The sequence below is a fragment of the Salmo trutta genome, chromosome 7 (assembly GCF_901001165.1).
Source record: "Salmo trutta chromosome 7, fSalTru1.1, whole genome shotgun sequence".
Classification (NCBI taxonomy): Eukaryota; Metazoa; Chordata; class Actinopteri; order Salmoniformes; family Salmonidae; genus Salmo; species Salmo trutta.
The window spans coordinates 6,037,919-6,062,519 of NC_042963.1; the positions used below are offsets into that span (position 1 = coordinate 6,037,919).

Sequence of the window (24,601 nt, forward strand, 5' to 3'; positions counted from 1 at the left end):
CCTAGCTCTATCATCACACCCACCTGACACATTCTCTGGTGTGACAGAAATAAACAAATGTGTTGTTTTTAGTGCTAGCTGGCAGGTAGCAGCACAGGGAGGAACCACTCAGGGCTCTGTTCTAAATGTGAAGCGACACTTGATGGGGAGGAGAGAATATTTTAAGTTATTTTTAAACTGCGGAGAAGGATGTGCTGTGTGATCCTGTTTCTCAGAAAGAAACGGAGGAGAGGTCTGGATGTGGTTATGTGGAGCACTGCCTGCTGAGAGGGTGAAACATAGGAAGTCATCAACAACTTAGAGAGGCCATGGCAAAAGAAAGAGAGCTTTTCCCACACCCTGTTTGGTTAGAGCTTTGGGAGATCATTGTATGACTAATGTGTATCATGGAGGATGCAGTGGACATGATCCTAACACTCAACACCGGTAAAAGCACACTTAGCTAGTGGCTAGTAATGCCAATAGGTTTTATGGATGACAACAAACAGATTTGACCAAAGCCACAGGCTGTTGTATGAAGGGATGGATAACATTGAGATTTGATGTATATCCAGGCTCAAATAGAGGGCATGAGGCATAACAAGTGGGTGACAGTTGTGAACCCTGACCTCAACACTATGAAGTGAAAACAATCATCTGGTCACAACAGAAAAGCTCTTCCAACATGGAGAATAGACAGAAAACCCAGTATATTCACTGTATATACAGTATATATGCCAATACTATAAACATTTGCCAGTTCTGGAAAGTGTGTGTGGTACAGTTTACATTTATCTGTATGTTTGTGTTAATAACATACAGTTGAAGTAGGAAGTTTACATACACCTTAGCCAAATACATTTAAACTCAGTTTTTCACAATTCCTGACATTTAATCCCAGTAAAAATTCCCTGTCTTAGGTCAGTTAGGATGACCACTTTATTTTAAGAATGTGAAATGTCAGAATAATAGTAGAGAGAATGATTTATTTCAGCTTTTATTTCTTTCACCACATTTCCAGTGGGTCAGAAGTTTACATACACTCAATTAGTATTTGGTAGCATTGCCGATAAATTGTTTAACTTGGGTCAAACATTTCGGGTAGCCTTCCACAAGCTTCCTACAATATGTTGGGTGAATTTTGGCTCATTCCTCCTGACAGAGCTGGTGTAACTGAGTCAGGTTTGTAGGCCTCCTTGCTCGCACACTCTTTTTCAGTTCTGCCAACAAAGTTTCTATAGGATTGAGGTCAGGGCTTTGTGATGGCCACTCCAATACCTTGACTTTGTTGTCCTCAAGCCATTTTGCCACAACTTTGGAAGTATGCTTGGGGTCATTGTACATTTGGAAGACCAAGCTTGCGACAAAGCTTTAACGTCCTGACTGATGTCTTGAGATGTTGCTTCAATATATCCATATAATTTTCCTCCCTCATGATGCCATCTATTTTGTGAAGTGCACCAGTCCCTCCTGCAGCAAAGCACCCCCACAACATGATGCTGCCACCCCCGTGCTTCACGGTTGGGATGGTGTTCTTCGGCTTGCAAGCCTCCCCCTTTTTCCTCCAAACCTAACGATGGTCGTTATGGCCAAACAGTTCTATTTTTGTCATCAGACCAGAGGACATTTCTCCAAAAAGTACGATCTTTGTCCCCATGTGCAGTTGCAAACCGTAGTCTGGCTTTTTTTATGGCGGTTTTGGAGCAGTAGCTTCTTCCTTGCTGGGCGGCCTTTCAGGTTATGTCGATATAGGACTCGTTTTACTGTGGATATAGATACTTTTGTACCTGATTCCTCCAGCATCTTCAATAGGTCCTTTGCTGTTGTTCTGGGATTGATTTGCACTTTTCGCACCAAAGTACGTTCATCTCTAGGAGACAGAACGTGTCTCCTTCCTGAGTGGTATGACGGCTGCATGGTCCCATGGTGTTTATACCTGCGTACTATTGTTTATACAGATGAACGTGGTACCTTCAGGTGTCTTGACTGATTTATTTTGATTTTCCCATGATGTCAAGCAAAGAGGCACTGAGTTTGAAGGTAGGCCTTGAAATACATCCACAGGTACACCTCCAATTGACTCAAATTATGTCAATTAGCCTATCAGAAGCTTCTAAAGCCATGACATCATTTTCTGGAATTTTCCAAGCTGTTTAAAAGGCACAGTCAACTTAGTGTATGTAAACTTCTGACCCACTGGAATTCTGATAGAGTGAATTATAAGTGTAAACAATTGTTGGAAAAATTACTTGTGTCATGCACAAAGTAGATGTCCTAACTGACTTGCCAAAACTATAGTTTGTTAACAAGAAATTTGTGGAGTGGTTGAAAAACGAGTTTTAATAACTCCAACCTAAGTGTATATAAACCTCCGACTTCAACTGTACATGTTTGTGTGCCTGGGTGGGTTTAACTCAAGTGTTTGTTTGTGTAGGTCTGTTTGTGTAGTTCTGTTTGTGTAGTTCTGTTTGTGTAGTTCTGTTTGTGTAGTTCTGTTTGTGAGTGTTCCACAGTCCTCACAGAGCTGTAGTCAGCCCTGCCTCCCTCCCTGTCCACCTTCATTAGTTTTATTGTCTGGACCCCCACAGAGAGCAGAGCAGCCTCTGTTATTAAACCCACTCATAGGCTGGAGGAGGCGGGCTGGAGGGTGAGCCCAACCGGAGAGCACGTGGGGTCTGGGTCAGGAGGAAGGAAGGGATGGGGCCCAGGGTTACAGACCAGGAGGGTTGGGTCTGCTCAATGATCTATAGTAGGTGTCAATTATTTTTTTTTAAAGAGCCTGCAGTACAGGGAGCACTGCAATACCTTCTGAATGATGCTTCCTCTGCACTGTGCACAATATCCCCACAGAGAGAATGCCAGAGTTCATTACAATGGTCTGTAAATGAGTCCTGACATAACAGCTGACTCACACAGACATACAGGTTAACAGAGATTGAGGGCAAGACCACAGCTACTGTCTATAGAGGAAAGGGGGAAATGCCTGCTACTAGAAATAACCCATCTGGAGTAAAATGTCTCTTTAACATCCAATTTCCCCTTTGTCTAAATTTCAATATCTACTTCTCTTTCCCGCTCTCTCCTTCTCTCCCTGGTGTCTGTGCGGTTGTATCGGTACACAGTGTAAGCATTGCCAGGTGTAAGCATTGCCAGCCCAGGGGTCTGTGTGGTCTATGAGTTCTTCTACTGGGCTGAGCTGTATTATTGACCAACTGGGCTATAATGTGGTTTAATGGTGAGTGAGATCAGAGGCTAATGTGCAGAGTGGCTAGCTACAGAGATACTGTCTCCCTAGTGTAAATGTCTAAGTGTGTGTGTGTGCCTACATTAGTGCCGATTAAGGAGGAACCATTGAAACCATCCCTTCACCAGGTCCTGTACCATCTATACTCCCACTTACCTTACAAAGGAAAGAACAAACACACACAAAACAATGTACACATTTCTAGGTATACCTGTATGCAGAGCCTGTATTATACACAGACAACTTGGAAAATCTTTGCCCTGTGGTGAGGGGTTGTGGGAGGCTCCAACACATTCCAGAACAAACTGCTCTGATCTCCTAGCAACGTGTTCCCCCTGTGCTTCCCTCACTATATCAAATGAATCAACTACCCTCCTCTCTAGATCATGTGATCTCTGTAGGCTACTGCATGAATCACCTGACTCGTGTTATACACTGCATTACGTTACTGCAGCACAGGAGAGAGAAAATACCTGTTAATAACCAGCGTCAGGAGGTCAATTCACTTCTGAATAACCGCTGACATCTTACATATCCTTGAGCATGTTGAGTTTAATACCATCATTATTTGCAACAAAGCTGGTATTATAAAGGTGAGATTGCTGCATGTGAAAATCAAGACAAGGCAGTCACTAGATTGAAACACTGAGAAGAAGGGCTGAGGTGGGTGGGTTCAGTAGCACTGGGCCTTAGGGGAGGACATTGAAGTGAAGCCAGCAGTAGAGAGATGGGCTTACAGTATTCATGACTCTACCAGAATTGGAAATAACTACAATACAGCTAGTCGTCTGCAGCCTTCAGGCATAGACACTGCTGATCCTCTCAGACATCTCAAACCTCGCCCACTGGGTCCTATAGAAATGCTGCTTTACCCCACTTCCACAAGAGCCTCTCTGACTCTCACACACACAGAGGACAAGGAGCAGAGGGGTTGAGAGAGTGGGAGTGGGAGAGACAGAGACACAGAGAGACCCATCAATGTACCTCCTGCCCTTGTCTAGCCTATAGTGACAGATCTCTCTGTGCTGCCATCCATGCTAACCTGGGAGGGTGTCCCCAGAGAATTCACTGTGTCCCTGTCCTCAGGACCTGGGGGAGGGGGTTGGTCTGCCAAGGAAAGCTACACAGAGAGGTGTGTATTAAGAATCTATGGGTATGGAGTCAACATCTGTCTCTCTGCTCAGCCATAAGCTGATTCTGCTGCCTCTTTCAAATAAAATGGGGTGAAAAGGGCATATGAACTGCCTCCATGTTGATACAATGCCTTCTTGTCTATAGTTCAGACAGACATGCTATTGCAGAATATGATAGCTTATTGACAGTGGAGTTACACCTCAGTACTGTGTTATTGCAGTGTAACAGCTTATTGACTAGCTATACATCACAATGACAGGTTATTACAGAATAACAGATCTCACTGACTGACTGACTAGCTGGCTGCAGGTGTTGTAAGGCTACTGAAATCTAGTCGCTTATTTCTGACCATATATACAAATACAAAAAATGTCATGCATTTTTCTGCAGCACCGTTAGCCTTTTTTCTATTGTTTACGACCAGTTGGCACTACTCTGTATTGAGTGAGAACCCACCACAGCTGGGATAAGTAATGTTGAGTTTAGCACTATTTTAGCTGTCTGGTTTCCTTTGAGGAAACAGCTGATTTTACGCTCTAATCAGACAGACAGCAATCGTCCAATGACTTAGTAACTGTTCCGTCACATCACATAAATGTGACTGGGAGAGTCCTGCCTTCGGGGCAAACATAGGCACTACTACTTCCTCTTGCCCTGACACCAGCCATGCTGGTGGGTCACAGAGGGGTAGGTTGTTTCTTCCTCACCCTCATTGTTCTTGTCTCCTTCATTCTAGATTATGAAAACGATCATCACCATGAACACGGGTCCCTCTCTGAGCTCATTGTCCTACCCTGGCTGTCATGCTGGCCCAGGCATGCTTTCACATGAATTATTCCAGAGTGAGCAGGCCAGGCAGTGGAATGGAAAGCATGGCCTGGCAGAACCAGCACCAGCGAGTCCCCGTTCTCCAGGGTAGGGGGTTTGAGTGATGGACACCTGATGCTGCCAGCAGGAAGCAGATCAGAGTACTGCGGATGCCATCTCTTTGGCACCACATCTCCTGGATCCCCTTACAACGTCTGGCCACTGGCCGCATTGCAGCGCTGCTCCAAGAATAAACTATTCCTGTAGCAACATTCCAACAGCTGAGCTCTGTTGTTCATCAATGTTCAGATAGGAACATCTTTAAAAATGTTCTCCAAATAAAGATCATATATAGGATCCAGGAGTTATATTAATCCTGTGATCTAACTAGGAAAAACTCTAGTACTTTAGAGTTTTTTCCTGGTCAGGGCCTGTATCCACAAAGCATCTGAGAAAAGTTCCTAGGAATCCTGTTCAAACCTGTTTTAAAGTGGCAATCAGCAGTTGAATTTTTTTTTGAAAGTGTCCTGCCTGCCCAAGTTTGGGTAAAAAGCTGAGGGATGGGGCTGGAGATGTACATAACCACTCTCAACTTTATAGGCAGCTATGGATGCAAGGACTGACCATCCATGATATCAACATTATAGTTTCAACCATGTTTTGAGGCTATATTGTGTTTCACGAGGTATTTATAAGTTGTGTTTTTCAAGCATCAATGGGTACATTCTAAAAATGGATGTAGCAACTCCAGATTGCCTTTTTAAGACAAAAGAAAGCTCTCAGCTCAGAGTAGGTTTAAGGATGATCTTAAGATACTGCTCAGACGAACTCTGAGCCAGGAGGGGAAAAATCAACTCAGAAAAGTTTCTCAGCTGGTCATCACGGCAGTTTGAGGTACTGCAAAGGAAAGATAGTGATGACGCTCATTGACATTGTTTTAAATGATTGGGAATAACCAATCACGATGAAGTATGGCCAGCTGTGAAATGTATGGCACACAAACCACGGTGAAAGTGACTACATAAAATGTTGCAATGGAAAAATATTTGATATCATTTCTGACTGACACAATCACTTTGCCTACTGTTAATTCTTGCCTAATTTGTTGGCGTGCCTAATATATATTTTTTGGACCAATTCTGATATTTGGAATAATGTGATAGGCACATGAATCATATTGGTTGTTAAGAGGAATTTTGATAATATCACACACTCGTCACTCCCGTTTAACAACTCTAAATTTCTTTGGCACAGTGGGCTAGGCGTCAAGTCACTTGCCGATAATATTGCATAAAATATTGGAAAGGTCTATCATTTTTACCAAACACATTCAAAGTTAACATCGGCCCAAAATGTGTTCAATTACCCAATTTAGGCATATTTTTTTTAACAATGGGATATTGCGCTCCCAATGGATAACTTGAAATAACATGATGTAGGTTAATTAAATTATTGAAATAATAAAGTGATAATTTATTAACCTAGTGGTTATAAGTAGCTATCATGTGAATTAGGCCTCGTGAAATCATATCTAAAGAGATATTGTTGCATGTAGGTGTAGATTATTTATTGGTTAATCGTATAGAAATATCAAAACATTCTTTCAACAAGTCCAAAGCAATTGCCTGTCTATAGCGCAGAAACCACTGTCTTGCTGCCTGATTAGATTTTTCAAGACACCTGCTGGTAACTCTTAACTGGTTAAGCTCATGAGGTTTTCTAATGAGGTTTCCTCTCATGACTAAAGAGGCTTCATGCATAGCTTTTATTTAGACTCAGTAGGAGTAAAATGGCTCCATTCTCAGCACTTACAACCAATGTTCTACTCTGAGATGCTTCGTGGATACAGCCCTGGTCACAAGGTAAAGAAAAACTTGCCCTACCCATATAGTCTGACTGACCTCCCCAGCCAGGTTGGGAGGGGGGGGGGGGAGGGGGGACCACGCTGCCCCTGTCCTGAACCTGAAGCCCTGCCATATGGTCACCATGATAACACCCCACTGTTTCCATCACATGTAAACAGCAAGAATGGGTCTTCCCACTGCCATCTAGAAAGGAGCCTCAGCATAGCCTAACTAAACGAATACAGGCAACACAGTGTCAACACACAAAAACACTTCTATTCTGATTGAAAGACACTGGGTGACAACATAGTTTGTTAGTGGAGCAGCAGATCCGATCAGCAATCACGTGCTGCACGGGAGGCCGGATCAGCAGTAGGCCGCGTACCTGTGTGTGTATGTATGTGTGTATTGATCAGTGGGACGTAACGAATGGCGCTTGTCTTGGATTACCTTTTAAAGGGCAGCTTTTATCCCATCCCAGGATTATTACTGAGGCACAGACACAAGGGGGACCGTCTCCCTACACCACAAACACTGGGACCTGGTCTAGCCGCTCTCTATATCAACCCCTCTGCTCTATATCCTCCCCACCCCCACGGGACCAACCCTGATCACACTATAAACCTCTGGAAACTGGAGGAAGGAGAACTATAGCTTTCACAATACAGTCTCAAACACAGCATCATTTATATTCATGATCCTCTCCCCCCTGTGTTTGGGAACGGGTAAAGGGAAGTTTACAGTTGAAACTTCTCTTTAGTTCCATGTTCCTTTGTCATTTTGGCAGCATTCTATTCTCGTCTTCTGTACCACCTGCTGCTGCCTATTCCCGTACAGTCTGCTATTTCATGTATATGTGACTGTGTAAACACTGAGCTGGATCATAAAACAGTATGATGTCACCATCAATATGAGCTGAGTCATTGTCGTGGTAGGCGTACTGTAGTGTACATACGTACACATTCCATTCAGAATCCAAAAATGGACTGTAGACAGCTGCCAATACCAGCAAGCATTCTTAAAACCCTCAAACAATGCCCACACCTTCTCTCTGACCTCAGCAGGCAGAACGCTCAGACTCACAACGGTCCCTTCAAAAGGCCCTCTCCTCCTCCGTTTCTATTTGTGGGTGCTCTGTTTTTACACATCCATACCGCTAGTCTCTGGGAAGAAACACATCTGAAAAGGACTGTCTTGCTATATATGTGATGCTCAGTAAATCACTGGGGCTTAGATTGAAGGTCGGATTAAAACCACTGAAATAAAACCAAAAACAGTCATGCCGTATGTGGAAGGAATTTCATCTTGTAAATCTGAGTGGGAAACCGGAAACTGAAAACTCTACTTACCTCTTTTACACTACAAAGTGGTTTACAGTTGCTCCATTGTTAATGTTACAATCAACTTGGTAACTGCACCTCTATATCAACTAGTCAAGGCAGGCAACCGGTCAACAGCCCTGGGTCATACTGCCCTGTATTCACACCGCTGACAACCTATTGACCCTCAGTGGCATTGGGCATCTACCCACCTACCACGCTAACCTGTGGTTGGTAACATCCTGTTTCCACGCCTCCAGTGTACCCGCTGCATACCAGGACATTCCTGCCAGTGCCTTCACTCCTTCCCCAGCCTCTAGAGACACAAAAATGTAACAAACAAGCAGCGCACCAGCTCTCAGAAATCTCAGAGGTTGAAAGACATGGAGAATGACTTGGCTAGAGAAGACATTCAGAGGCTGCCCTAAGTAACAGTGGGTGATATGTGCAGGTGTTGTATCTTCTGATCTGATATGGCATGCAGAACCCTGCCCAGGTTCATAACAGAGAACCCTGCCCAGGTACATAACAGAGAACCCTGCCCAGGTACATAACAGAGAACCATGCCCAGGTACATAACAGAGAACCCTGCCCAGGTACATTACAGAAAACCCCGCCCAGGTTCATAACAGAGAACCCTGCCCAGGTACATTACAGAGAACCCTGCCCAGGTTCATAACAGAGAACCCTGCCCAGGTTCATAACAGAGAACCCTGCCCAGGTACATTACAGAGAACCCTGCCCAGGTTCATAACAGAGAACCCTGCCCAGGTACATTACAGAGAACCCTGCCCAGGTTCATAACAGAGAACCCTGCCCAGGTACATTACAGAGAACCCTGCCCAGGTTCATAACAGAGAACCCTGCCCAGGTACATTACAGAGAACCCTGCCCAGGTTCATAACAGAGAACCCTGCCCAGGTTCATAACAGAGAACCCTGCCCAGGTACATTACAGAGAACCCTGCCCAGGTTCATAACAGAGAACCCTGCCCAGGTTCATAACAGAGAACCCCGCCCAGGTACATTACAGAGAACCCCGCCCAGGTACAATACAGAGAACCCCGCCCAGGTACATTACAGAGAACCCCGCCCAGGTACATTACAGAGAACCCCGCCCAGGTACAATACAGAGAACCCCGCCCAGGTACATTACAGAGAACCCCGCCCAGGTACATTACAGAGAACCCCGCCCAGGTACAATACAGAGAACCCCGCCCAGGTACATTACAGAGAACCCCGCCCAGGTACATTACAGAGAACCCCGCCCAGGTACATTACAGAGAACCCCGCCCAGGTACATTACAGAGAACCCCGCCCAGGTACAATACAGAGAACCCCGCCCAGGTACATTACAGAGAACCCCGCCCAGGTACATTACAGAGAACCCCGCCCAGGTACATTACAGAGAACCCCGCCCAGGTACATTACAGAGAACCCCGCCCAGGTACAATACAGAGAACCCCGCCCAGGTACATTACAGAGAACCCCGCCCAGGTACATTACAGAGAACCCCGCCCAGGTACATTACAGAGAACCCCGCCCAGGTACAATACAGAGAACCCCGCCCAGGTACAATACAGAGAACCCCGCCCAGGTACATTACAGAGAACCCCGCCCAGGTACATTACAGAGAACCCCGCCCAGGTACATTACAGAGAACCCCGCCCAGGTACATTACAGAGAACCCCGCCCAGGTACAATACAGAGAACCCCGCCCAGGTACATTACAGAGAACCCCGCCCAGGTACATTACAGAGAACCCCGCCCAGGTACATTACAGAGAACCCCGCCCAGGTTCATTACAGAGAACCCCGCCCAGGTACATTACAGAGAACCCCGCCCAGGTACATTACAGATAACCCCGCCCAGGTACATTACAGAGAACCCCGCCCAGGTACAATACAGAGAACCCCGCCCAGGTACATTACAGAGAACCCCGCCCAGGTACATTACAGAGAACCCTGCCCAGGTACATTACAGAGAACCCTGCCCAGGTACATTACAGAGAACCCTGCCCAGGTACAATACAGAGAACCCTGCCCAGGTACATTACAGAGAACCCCGCCCAGGTACATTACAGAGAACCCCGCCCAGGTACATTACAGAGAACCCCGCCCAGGTACATTACAGAGAACCCCGCCCAGGTACATTACAGAGAACCCTGCCCAGGTACATTACAGAGAACCCTGCCCAGGTACATTACAGAGAACCCCGCCCAGGTACATTACAGAGAACCCCGCCCAGGTACATTACAGAGAACCCCGCCCAGGTACATACACCTGCACAGCAGATGTTCCTAGCACTACTCACACTCTGCCTACTTTCCTCATTCCCTTCTCTCTCGCTCCTCTGCTCTGCTTTCCTGATATAACCTTCTATCTTTCAATCTCCAAACCTAGGAATATTTGATTTCACACCGTCTGTAACGACAGTGGAGATGCTAATCATGCAATTAAGTGTGCAAAGACACAGCAGGATTGGGGGAATGTCTCCTACAGCCACATCATAAATACATTCACTCTCTGTCGTCCAACCAATCCTATACATAACTCAAATGCATTCTCAGGCGCACGCACACACACACACACACACACACACACACACACACCGTCTCCTCGGGGTACTGAGCAGCTGATGCAGCCTCAGTTGTGCGTGTGCTGGATGAACATAAGGGAATCTCTCCTACTCTGCTAAAAACAGCAGCACAGCCAATGGGCTTTGCAACAGCATGCCGACCCACAGTAACACCTCTGATACACTACCTAAAGCACTCCTGCATGACTACATTGGAGCACGGTTTGAATGTGCAAATTGTTTTGAACTTAGTAGTAGTGTGTGTTTGTGCAGGTAAGGGAGACGGGAGGTTGACTTTCAATGTTAGCTAGAGGAGATCTTCCTGGATGTGTCTTCAGGGCCCTCTCTGGAGAGAGTGAGCAGGGAAAAGAGAACCCTTTCTTCTCCCCTCTCCCTGAACACTCTCTCCAGAGAGGGCCCTGAAGACACATCCAGGAAGATCTCCTCTAGCTAACATTGAAAGCCTTTCTTCCCTCTTTTCCCTTCTCCCTCTTTGTATCTCTATCCCCCCTTTTCCTGCGTCCTCTCAGTCGATGTGAATTAGCCGAATAAACCCCAGCTTGTAAAGCAGTCTGCTCAAATAAATCTTCAAGGAAGTAGATTTAGCAACCACAAAAGATATATTATTTTCACTAATCCATGCTTCTCAGACTGCCAGCTATTGCCAAGCTAATTCCATAGACCTTTGCTACTGGCTTCTTATGACTGTACCAGGAAATTGAGGAGAGACATGGTAGCTAGCTAGTTGAGAATGGCAACGATGGGCTAGTGGACTCACTGGGCTGACAGACACCATAGGTGTTCTGTGCTGGGATTCTGGGTGAGGATGGAGGCGAGCGCTGAATCTCATGTGCTATAGAATCACATTAGCCAGCCTCTCAATGGCCACTCTGTGAGATGAGCTCATGCTAAAAGCCCCATCAATCTCATCAGTGTTTCAGTGGACGAGCACTCTGTGATATTAATGTCCCACAGAGGGAGAGTGGAGGAGGGAGGAAGGGTCAGAGACTTTAAATGGCTCCACCAGCACAATGTGTCCACTATGCCAGTAACATGTCAATAGACCAAAGCTCTGTCATGTAGCAGCCTCGGGGGGGGGGGATAAGAGTCAATCTCTGGACAGCAGCTTATTGGGCCTTCAATAGCCAGACTGGCCAGTTGTGCTGGTCAGAGCGATTGACCAGTGTCTTAGGCGTGGTCTTAGACTAGCATCACCACTCCTTCCAGTCTGTTAGCATCACTACAACCTTTACATTAAGATAGCCCTGACAGAAACTTCACCCCGGTGTTGACTCACCATCTGATTTGATTGTCCACAGTCCTCTGAGGTTACAATTCAAATATGCCATGTGTACTGTACTGTATGGCAAGGATCAATAGTCTCCTTAAATAGACGGTCTCTAGAGATGAAAGAAGAGAGAGTAAGAGTTGAGGGAAATGTGGTTGACTAGAAGTCAAGACCAGTTAAAGTGAATGAAGAGCACTGCTCTACTGATTTGCTCTAACTTGCAAACAAATGAGAAATATGAAAAGGCATTACTGTGGAAAACTGACATTCCTTCCATGGAGAAGATGAAACTGTAATCACATAGCGCCAGGCCCTGAACGGGTATGTCTGTCACTGACAGTGATAAGCCCTCTCTGGAAATGTGCATTTCTGTTCCCCTCATGGTTTTATTAAATATATCCTCTGAGAAAGCCAAAGCTAACAGATATTGGCCAATGCTAGAGAGAGCAGGGAAAGAAAGAGTGAGAGAGAGAGAGAGAAAGAGTGAAGAGAGTGAGAGAAAGAGTGAAGAGAGTGAGAGAGCTGCTTTCTAATTCTCCTTTAAATAGAAAATGAGAATACTTCCAGGCAGTGGTGTAAAGTACTTAAGTAAAAATAAATAAAAGTACCACTTAAGTAGGGGTATCTGTACTTTTACTTCACTACATTCCTAAAGAAAATTCTGTACTTTTTACTCCATACATTTTCCCTGACACCCAAAAGTACTTGTTACATTTTGAATGCTTAGCAGGACAGGAAAATGGTCTAATTCACACACTTATCAAGAGAACATCCCCGGTCATCCCTACCACCTCTGATCTGGCGGACTCACAAAAAAAATCACAAAAAAAAGTGTGTTGGAGCATGCTATCCGTAAATGAATATAAAACTAGAAAATGGTGCCGTCTGGTTTGCTTAATATAAGGATTTTTTTGCTTTGATGATTAAGTATATGTTAGCAATTACATTTACTTCTGATATTTAAGTATATTTAAAACCAAATACTTTTAGACTTTTACTCAAGTAGGATTTTACTGGGTGACTTTTACTTTTACTTGAGTAACTTTCTATTAAAGTATCTTTACTTTTACTCAAGTATGACAATTGGGTACTTTTTCCACCACTGCTTCCAGGTGTAACTCATGAAGATTTTCACTACTCACGTAGTACATTCTCACACTCTTAAAAGGGAGGGGGGAAAAAACACTAGCACATGCAGTAGTATTGCAGAGGGTAAGGAATACAGGCTCCTAAATTAAACTGCATTTACTATACGGTTAGTAAGTGGAAAACTGAAAGCGCGAACCATCGCATTTAACCATGGCACGGTGACTGGGAATTTGGCTGAATACAAACAGTGTAGTTATTCCCTCCGTAAGGCAATCAAACAAGCAAAACATCAGTATAGAGACAAAGTGGAGTCGCAATTCAACGGCTCAGACGCAAGACGTATGTGGAATGGTCTACAGACAATCAAATTTTATATGTCACATACACATGGTTAGCAGATGTTAATGCGAGTGTAGCGAAATGCTTGTGCTTCTAGTTCCAACAGTGCAGTAATATCTAACAAGTAAACTAACAATTCCCCAACAACTACCTAACACACAAAAAATCTAAAGGGGTGAATGAGAATATGTACATGTAAGTATATGGATGAGCGATGGCCGAGCGGCATAGGCAAGGTGCAATAGATGGTATAAAATACAGTATATACATGTTATATGAGTAATGTGAGATATGTAAACATTATTAAAGTGGCATTATTTAGAGTGCATTGTATAAAGTGACTAGTGATCCATTTCTTAAAGTGGCCAGTGATTAGGTCTCAATGGAGGCAGCAGCCTCTCTGACTTAGTGATTGCTGTTTAGCAGTCTGATGGCCTTGAGATAGAAGCTGTTTTTCAGCCTCTCGGTCCCAGCTTTGATGCACCTGTACTGACCTCACCTTCTGGATGGTAGCGGTGTGAACAGGCAGTGGCTCAGGTGGTTGATGTCCTTGATTATCTTTTTGACCTTCCTGTGACATTGGGTCCTGTAGGTGTCATGGAGGGCAGGTAGTTTGCCCACGGTGATGCGTTGTGCAGACTGCACCACCCTCTGGAGAGCCCTGCGGTTGTGGGCTGTGCAGTTGCCGTACCAGGCTGTGATACAGCTCGATAGGATGCTCTCGATTGTGCATCTGTAAACGTTTGTCAGGGTTTTGGGTGAAAAGCCAAATTTCTTCAACCTCCTGTCTGTGTGAGTGGACCACTTCAGTTTGTTTGTGATGTGTACACAGAGGAACTTAAAACTTTCCACCTTCTCCACTGCTGTCCCTTCGATGTGGATAGGGGGGGTGCACCCTCTGCTGTTTCCTGAAGTCCACGATCATCTCCTTTGTTTTGTTGATGTTGAGTGAGAGGTTGTTTTCCTGACACCCCACTCCGAGTGCCCTCCCCTGTAGGCTGTCTCATCGTTGTTGGTAATCAAGCCCACTACTGTTGTGTCATCTGCAAACTTGATGATCGAGTTGGAGGCATGCACCTGGGGGTGGGCCGTCAGAAAGTTCAAGACCCTGTTGTACAGGGCGGGGTTGAGACCCAGGGCCTCCAGCTTGATAATGAGTTTGGAGGGTACTATGGTGTTGAATGCTGAGCTGTAGTCAATGAACAGCATTCTTACATAGGTATTGCTTTTGTCCAGATGGGATAGGGCAGTGTGCAGTATGATGGCGATTGCATCGTCTGTGGACCTGTTGGGGCGGTATGCAAACTGAAGTGGTTCTAGGGTGGCCGGTAAGGTGGAGGTGATATGATCCTTGACTAGTATCTCAAAGCCCTTCATGATGACAGAAGTGAGTGCTACGGGGCGGTAGTCATTTAGTTCAGATATCTTTGCCTTCTTGGGTACAGGAACAATGATAGCCATCTTGAAGCATGTGGGGACAACAGACTGGGATAGGGAGTGATTGAATATGTCCGTGAACACACCAGCCAGCTGGTCTGCACATGCTCCGAGGACGCCGCTAGGGATGCCGTCTGGGCCAGCAGCCTTCCGAGGGTTAATACGTTTAAATGTTTTACTCACGTCAGCCAGTCCTTGTTAGCAGGCCGCGATGATGGCATTGTATTATCCTCAAAGCGGGCAAAGAAGGTGTTTAGTTTGTCTGGAAGCGTGACGTCGGTGTTCGTGACGTGGCTGGATCTCTTTTTGTAATCCATGATTTCCTGTAGACCCTGCCACATTCGTCTTGTGTCTGAGTCGTTGAATTGTGACTCCACCTTGTCCCTGTACTGGCATTTCGCTTGTTTGATTGCCTTACGGAGGGAATAGCTACACTGTTTATATTCAGACATATTTCCAGACCTCTTTCCATGGTTAAATGCGGTGGATCACGCATTTCATCCATCCACGGTTTCTGGTTAGGGTAGGTTTAATAGTCACAGTGGGTACCACATCTCCAACGCACTTCTTTATAAACGCACTCACTGAGTCAGCATATAGGTTGATGTGGTCTCTGAGGCTGACCAGGAACATATTCCAGTCCGCGTGATCAAAACAATCTTGAGCGTGGCTTCCGATTGGTCGGACAAGCGTTGAATGGTTCTCGTCACTGGTACATCCTGGTTGAGTTTCTGCCTATAAGACGGAAGGAGCAACATGGCGTCGTGGCCAGATTTACCGAAGGGAGGGTGGGGGAGAGCTTTGTATGCATTGCGGTAGTTAGAGTAGCAGTGGTTGAGGGTATTCTGCATGCGCGTAGCGCAATCAATATGATTGAAGAATTTAGGTAGACTTGTTCTAAAATTTGCTTTGTTAAAATCCCCAGCTACAATAAATGCAGCCTCAGGATGTATGGTTTCCAATTTGTAAATAGTCCAGCATACCACCCTGCATCCTACTGCTGGCTTGCTTCTGAAGCTAAGCAGGGTTGGTCCTGGTCAGTCCCTGGATGGGAGACCAGATGGTGTTGGAGGGCCAGTAGGAGCCACTCTTTCCTCTGGTCTAAAAAATATCCCAATGCCCCAGGGCTGTGATTGGGGACACTGCCCTGTATAGGGGGCTGTCTTTTGGATGGGACGTTAAACGGGTGTCCTGACTCTCTGAGGTCATTAAAGATCCCATTGCACTTATCATAAGAGTAGGGGTGTTAACCCTGGTGTCCTGGCTAAATTCCCAATCTGGCCCTCATACCATCATGGCCACCAAATCATCACCAGCTGACAATTGGCTCATTCATCCCCCCTCCTATCCCCCGAAACTATTGTTGCTGTAAATGAGAATGTGTTCTCAGTCAATTTACCTGGTATAAAATAAAAAGGTTCCTTGATGGCTGTTCCTTGAGGGGGAATGTACACAGCTGTGACTATAACTGACAAGAATTGTCTTGGAATGTAAAATGGCTGGCACTTGATTGTAAGGAATTCCAGATTGGGTGAGCAGAAGGACTTGAGTTCCTGTATGTTGAAATGTTTACACCATGAGTTGTTATTCATAAAGCATACACCCTTGCCCTTCCTTTTCCCAGAGAGGTGTTAATCTCTGTCGGTGCGATGCATGGAGAAGCCCGGTGGCTGAACAGATTTCGACAACATATCCCGAGAGAGCCATGTTTCCGTGAAACAGAGAACGTTACAATCTCTGATGTCTCTCTGGAAGGCAACCCTTGCTCGAATGTTGTCTACATTGTTGTCAAGAGACGGGACATTGGCTAGTAGTATACTCGGGAGTGGTGTGCATTGTGCCCGTTCACGGAGCCTGGCCAGGTGGCCGCTTCATCTGCCCCTTCTGCGACGTTGTTGTTTTGGATCGCCTACAGGAATATGCTCCATTGTCCTGGGTGGTGGTCCAAACAGAGGATCCGCTTAGGGAAAGTCGTATTCCTGGACGTAATGTTGGTAAGTTGACGTTGCTCTTATATCTAATAGTTCTTCCCGGCTGTATGTAAAAAGACTTAAGATTTCCTGGGGTAACAATGTAAAAAATAATACATAAAAAACTAAAATAATGCATAGTTTCCTAAGAACTCGAAGGGAAAACCAGTCACGTCGCGGACACCGACTTCACTTCCTGACTGACGTCTTGCTTCCGGACAAGCTAAACACCTTCTTCAGCCGCTTGGAGGATAACACAGTGCCACCGACGCGGCCCGCTACCAAGGATTGTGGGCTCTCCTTCTCCGTGGCCGACGTGAGTAAGACATTTAAGTGTGTTAACCCTCGCAAGGCTGCCGGCCAAGACGGCATCTCTAGCCGCGTCCTCAGAGCATGCGCAGACCAGCTGGCTGGAGTGTTTACAGACATATTCAATCTCTCCCTATCCCAGTTGTCCCCACATGCTTCAAGATGTCCACCATTGTTCCTGTACCCAAGAAAGCAAACGTAACTGAACTAAATGACTATCGCTCCGTAGCACACTTCTGTCATCATGAAGTGCTTAGAGAGACTAGTCAAGGATCATATCACCTCCACCTTACCGGACACCCTAGACCCACTTCAATTTGCTTACCGCCCCAATAGATCCACAGACGATGCAATCGCCATCACACTGCCCTATCCCATCTGGACAAGAGGAATACCTATGCAAGAATGCTGTTCATTGACTATAGCTCAGCATTCAATACCATAGTACCCTCCAAGCTCATCATTAAGCTTGAGGCCCTGGGTCTGAACCCCGCCATGTGCAACTGGGTCCTGGACTTCCTGACTGAAGGCTAAATAAATTTGTCCTGGCACCTAAAACCCTCACAAACTTTTACAGATACAGTGTATCTTAGTCTATGCCACTGACATTGCTCGTCCTAATATTTGTATATTCCTAATTCAATTCCTTTACTTTAGAATGTGTGTATTGTTAGATATTACTTGTTAGATATTACTGCACTGTTTGAGCTAGAAACACAAGCATTTCGTTACACCCACAAAAACATCTGCTAAACACGTGTATGTGACAACTAAAATGTAATTTGATCTATAGCCACATACTGTACTTAGCCCATTTAAAGCCTGATAGGTGTTCAGGGCTCTAAAGAGCATCCCCATGAAAACAGGAAGTAGCTCTGTTGTCAGTCAGTTGCAGCAAAACAGAACAACTCCCACTGGATGAACAAATAGATAAGAAAACTTCTGATTGCGTTTGCCTCCAGAGCCATTCAAATTATTGATCAGAGCTTTGTCTGTAAAGCGAGGAGGCTTTTTCAGCTAATGAATAATTAGCATGTGTGCTGAATCTCCTGGAGCATACACGGATGCTGGCTTCCTCTTTATACAGTGCCGTGAAAAAGTATTTTCCCCTTTCTGATCTTCTCTATTTTTGCAGATTTTTGATACTGAATGTTATTAGATCTTCAACCAAAACCTAATATTAGATAAAGGGAACCTGAATAAAAATGTATTTACATTTATACTTGTTTTATTTATTGAATGAAGTTAATTTTATGAAATTATGCAACACCCAATTCCCCTTTGTGAAAAGATAATTGCTCCCTTACCCTCAATAACTGGTTGCGCCACCTTTAGCTGCAATGACTCCAACCAAATGCTTCCTGTAGTTGGTTATCGCCAGACATAAATGGGACCCATCTCATCCATAAAGTTGACTCATATTTGCCAAAAGGCACCTCTCCACCTGGATGATCCACCAGACTCCTGGAAGAATGTTCTATGGACAGATGAGTCAAAAGTATAACTTTTTGGATGACACAGGTCCCATTATGCAAGGCAAAAACCAAACACTGCATTACACAGTAAGAACCTCATGCCAACAGTCAAGCATGGTGGTGGTAGTGTGATGGTTCGGGGATGCTTTGCTGCCTCAGGATCTGGACAACTTGCCTTAATAGAAGGAAACATGAATTCTGCTCTGTATCAGAGAATTCTACAGGAGAACATCAGGCCATCCGTATGTGAACTGAAGCGCAACTGGGTCATGCAGCAAGACAATGATCCAAAACACACAATCAAGTCTAAATGAAAATCGCTAAAAAGCAACACATTTGAAGTTTTGGAATGGCCTAGTCAAAGTCCAGACGTAATCCCAATTGAGATGATGTGGCAGGACATGAAACTAGTAGTTCATTCTTGAAACCCCACAAACGTCGCTGAGTTAAAGCAGTTATGCATGGAAGAGTGGGCCAAAATTCCTCCACAGCGACGTGAGAGACTAATCAACAACTACAGGAAGCGTTTGGTTGAAGTCATAGCAACTAAAAGGTGGCACAACCAGTTATTGAGTGTAAGGGGGCAATTACTTTTTCACACAGGGACATTGGGTGTTGCATTTTTTATGAAATAAATGAAGTATGTAAATGTTGTGTTATTTGTTCACTCAGGTTTCCTTTATCTAATATTAGGTTTTGGTTGACAATCTGATAACATACAGTATAAAGAATATGCAAAAGTAGAGAAAATTAGAAAGGAGGCAAATTATTTTTCTGTGCAAGCTACGGCTTTGTTATTCAAATAGGCCTTTCTTTCAAACATATAGTGCATATGGTGTAGATGAGAACAGGGAGAAAACAGGAAGATGAAATGGAAAAAGACACATTACTATGAAATTCCTATAGCAGTCTCTTTCTCTCCTTCGCTTTCTATTTCAATTTCTCACTTTTCATCTCTTCACATCTGAGTTTCTCTCTTGAAGCCTTCTTCCAGGACCACAGGGGAGACTAGATCTCATTAGCTGCATTCGTTGCTCTCCTGGTCTGTGCTGAATGGAAGGCACCCTCTGAGCTTCACTCCCCCAGCCCCCCAAACCCCCAACCTCTCACTCACTATACCTCACAAATGTTATTACTATTGCTCTTCCCTTAAATCTACTATTGCAGCCTCTGTCACTCTATACATCCACCCTAGTCTCTCTCCATCCAGTGTTATTGCGCCCAGTTCCATTGCCACCTGTGTTGACCGCATCTCAGGCCCCAGCAAGGCACTGTGCTCCCCAGCCATGACAGGCAGAGCAGGGCCTGGTGCTGATGCAGCAGGAGTCACTCCCACAGAGAGCCATCGATAGAGAAGCATTAAGCTGCACTGTCTATCTCTATTCTGACTGACACATAGCACACTAAACCGTTAGAGCTTCAGCGACCACACAGAGGGGAGTTGAACTACAGGGCACATCTCCTCTCTCCTCTCTATACACAGCTGAGCACATATTTGTTTATTTGGATCCCCATTAGCTTTTGCAGAAGCAGCAGCTATTCTTCCTGGGGTCCACAAAAAAACCACAATGACCAGTAACAAAACACTGATACACAAGAACAGTAACACACATTTTAAATACAACAATATACAAACAATACAACACAAAAATGATGTGTATGTAACATGCTGACCACACTGCTCGCGTTACGTGCGCGAGCGTAGCAAAATAAATGTACACATACGTGTTATTCAATTTCCTTTCTGGCATGCATGTTGTTGATCTTAGTTCTGTATGTGCAGTTAAGGGCAAGGCATCCTGCTCTTGTTTTGAGCCAGTTGCAGCTTTGCTAGGTCTTTCTTTGCTGCATTTGACCATATTACTGGACAATAATCAAGATGGGACAATGCCAGAGCCTGAACAACTAGTATATGCAATTTTTGTGTCAAAAACGTATTTAAAGATCAGTTTATTATTAATCACCCATTCTGATACTGACTAACTCCTTATTTAGTATTTCATTGAGAACACTGGCTTTGGGTGCTGACATGTAGAGTGTGGAATCATCTGCATGCATAGTCATTCTAGCTTCGTGTAAGATCAGTGACAAATAGAGAAGAGTAAGGAAACTGCCCTGAGAGACACCGCACTGTACATATCTGATGTTAGCGAAGCTTCCATTGAAGAACACTCTCTGGGTTCTATTGGATAAATACAACTCTCCAACCATGTGATGGCAGGTGATGTAAAGTCAAAGCAAGCAAGTTTCTTCAATAACAATTTATGATCAATAATATCACTCTAATCTTTATTTTATTTATGTATTTTTTATTTAACTAGGCAAGTCAGTTAAGAACAAATTCTTATTTACAATGACGGCCTACCCTGAAATCTAACAATACACCTCCAACTATTGTCTTATTATCCATTTCTTTTAACCAATCATTAGTCATCTGAGTCAGTGCAGTACAAGTTGAGTGCCCTTTTCGATATATATGCTGAAAGTCACTAATTAACTTGTTCTCTGAAAAATAGCATTGTATTTGGTCAAATAGAATTGTCTCCATCAGTTTACTAAGAACAGGCTGCAAACTGATTGGTCAGCTGTTAGAGGCATCAAAGGGTGCTTTTTCTTCCTTCCACGCCTGTGGACACACACTCCTTCAGGCTTTGGTTAAAGATTTAACAAATAGAGGTGGCAATACAGTCTGCTACCATTCTCTATAGTTTCCCATCAAGGTTGCCTATACCTGGTGACTTATCAATATTGATGAATAACAACAGTTTTTCCACCTCTCCCACACTAACTGCAAGAAATTCAAAACAGCAATTATTCTCTTTCATTAATAGATCTTTTATACAAAAATATGATGGTTCACTGATCAATGTTGTCATTTCACTTTTGAGTTTTTCCACTTTACTAGTGAAATAGTCATTGAAATACTGGCAATATCAAAAGGTTTTGTTATAAATGACCATGAACTTCAATGAACGATGGAGATGAATTGGGGTTTCTGGCCAAGATATAATTTAAGGTACTCAAAAGCTTTTTTCCATTGTATTTTGTCATTTATCTTGGTTTGGTAATATAATTTATTCTTCTTTTTGTTAGGGTTAGTCATAAAATAGAGATGGTTAACTACAATAACCATCCATCTCCACTGACCTGGATAACATCGTGAGCCTGACGGATAATTATGTAAAGTGCTAAATGAGTCATCGATACCTTCCTGTAGCAATCACAAAGCAGCACGACATGGCTAATAAAGAAGCATAATAATGGGAATTTCATGTAAGCAAATTTGTTTTGTTACAAACAGGATGGTATTCTAAAACTGGGAACAATAGCAGCCATTCTCCTCTTTCCAGATTAACATTTCCAACTGAATTAAGCAAACAAACAAAACAATAAAACAACAGAACATAGAAAGACTTGACTATAAATAATGGGGGAGCAACGTTTAAGAGCATTAGTGGCACATTTCCGGAATGTTGCCCTGCAGAATTGGTTTTGATCAAACTCACTGACCGTGATGGGGCATTAGGGATGGAGGAATTGAGAGGGAGCTAAAGAGATGTAGAGAGAGAGACAGACAGACGGAGAGAGGGGAGAGAGATTATTAAGAGGGACAGAGAGCATGTGGTGGGGAAGAGAAGGGAGCATCTGAGGTTTGTGTGTGTGTTTGTGTGTGTGTGTGTGTGTGTGTAAAAGGCTAGGGGTGAGATCAGGGAGAGGAGCCAGCCACTAGCGGTTCTGGGGGGGGGGGGCAGTGCCCCTGTGACAACAATTTTGGACCCCCTTGTGGCCCCCCTAAATGTGGAGTATGAAATAATTTTTAGAAAACAATTTTTTTCTATTGTTCTTTTTTTACATCTGTTATTAGACAGTGGCAACGATGATGATTATGAACATGGTCTTTTGCCTGCTAATGCCTGCAATGCAGTGAAGAAAACGATATGACAACAATAACGTCTAATGTAACTGGCCCCTCTAACAGTACAACTGGCCCCAGCTTGGCCCCCCCAGTTGAAATGGTCTAGAACCGCCACTGGAGCCAGCCCCGACCCCCAGTTCCAGCCCCTATCCCCATCTCCAGTCCCTTAGCCTTAGCGCCAACCCCAGCTCCATCCCTTCTCAGCGCTCTGCCTTCGCATTCCTGAGGGCTGGCCCAGCGCCAGACAGTCCAACCCACTGAGGCAGGCCAGAATGGCAACAATGATCAGAGTACCAGACACTCATCCCCTCACAATACAAACAACGTCATCACCATTGCCACACTGACTGACTCTCATACCTCCACTATCAGTCACAGTAAGAAACACAGCTGTCAACAACATTACAATAGAGCCACTATCGCTAACGACTGCACAATAACAAAAGGCATAACATTTATTTAGTCATAAACACACACTATAATGTTCTGCTAGCTCACCTCGAAGTTCCTTTTCATGATCTACAACTGACACTTAAAAAACACACCAAGGACAGTGCCGATAACGAACAAGCATCAAGAGTGACACGCCCACTTCAACACAACAGCCAACAGGCTTTGGAGCAAGAATACAGGAACTCCAAATGCAACAAGGTCAACATCAATAGCAGAAAGCTTTAACCAACACCGTAAGCTACCAATGAGGTTTCTCTTATAAATATCTATACTCTTAGCCCCCTCCCATCCCTCTCTCCATGATGCAGCCTCACCTCTCTTCTGGATGATGATCCTGAGCAGTGGGTTGGCTGAGGACAGGGCTTTGTAGAAGTTGTCATCGTTGTTGATTGGCAGCAGGTCACCCTGGATGTCAGCATATCCCAGCAGCACTTCCACACCGGGGATGTGGTGAACGGTCTGCAGCAGCCGGTAAAACTCTTGAAAGCCACAGGTGCTGCTCTTCTTCAAAGCGAAACGTCTGTACTCCGCCTCAAACTGGAAAACAAAAAGGTCAGAGAACACTGTGTCATGAAAGCAAACTCATGAAGAATGGTGCATCCTGACATCAATTTTACAACAAACAACAGACTCCAACATAAGACTCAGACATGACATTGCCATTCACCGCTAACCCAACCATTCACAATTCACCTATATTCCACCATTGCTTTTCATTGTCTTGCACGCATTCTGCATTCTTCAAAACATAACCTAGGTGTTACTTTTACATCACAGAGCTTGACATGTAGACATCGTCCAGTACGTAACAACTGGAGTCATGTTCTGAGACTTCCTATTAGATGCAGCAGGGACCAGGGCACAGCCCAATGATAACACAGTGGATTGTTGATCATTGTGAGGTAGCCGTGTAGCACTAATACATAAAGAGCGCTGTGGGGACAACACAAGATGTGAGCTGTGCTTGTCTGTGTGGAGATGCTGCCCTGCACAGCCAGTGAATTTCTCTCTGAGGTGCTTATCACATCGAAACACACACAGCAGGTTGTCACTCCTCTAACACGATGTGCAATCCCATCAATGTCTGGTGCCACTTACTTCCCCAATCACAAAGACAGGGAGACAAATATACAACAGATTGGCAGGCGAAGGAGACTAGATTAGAGTAAAGGAAAAACAGGCAGGATGAGCAAACAGTGCTAGACAGTATAGAGTAGGGAGTACTGCATGGTGCACCACCCATTTCAAATCCATTGGTTGTTTTTATGATAACATGATTGATTGGTTTGTGTGTCCAACCATATTTACAGTCTGAAACAAATAATGGGATATGCACTCAATGATTGTGGGCTCTCACAGAAAATGGGCGGGTCTACTCTACGCTTCTTTTCCTCTCCATTGAAGAAGAATACATTGCATGCT

The 24,601-nt window shown here is 44.5% G+C and overlaps 1 protein-coding gene across 1 annotated transcript in view; it reads right to left on the reverse strand.

Annotated features, from left to right (window-relative positions):
* LOC115196801 (partitioning defective 6 homolog alpha) overlaps positions 1-24,601 on the reverse strand; it is a 38,517-nt gene that overhangs the window by 5,481 nt on the left and 8,435 nt on the right. The window contains exon 2 of the mRNA XM_029757716.1: positions 23,494-23,716. Coding sequence (XP_029613576.1) covers positions 23,494-23,716 — 223 coding nt within the window. The remainder of the gene's footprint in view (positions 1-23,493; positions 23,717-24,601) is intronic.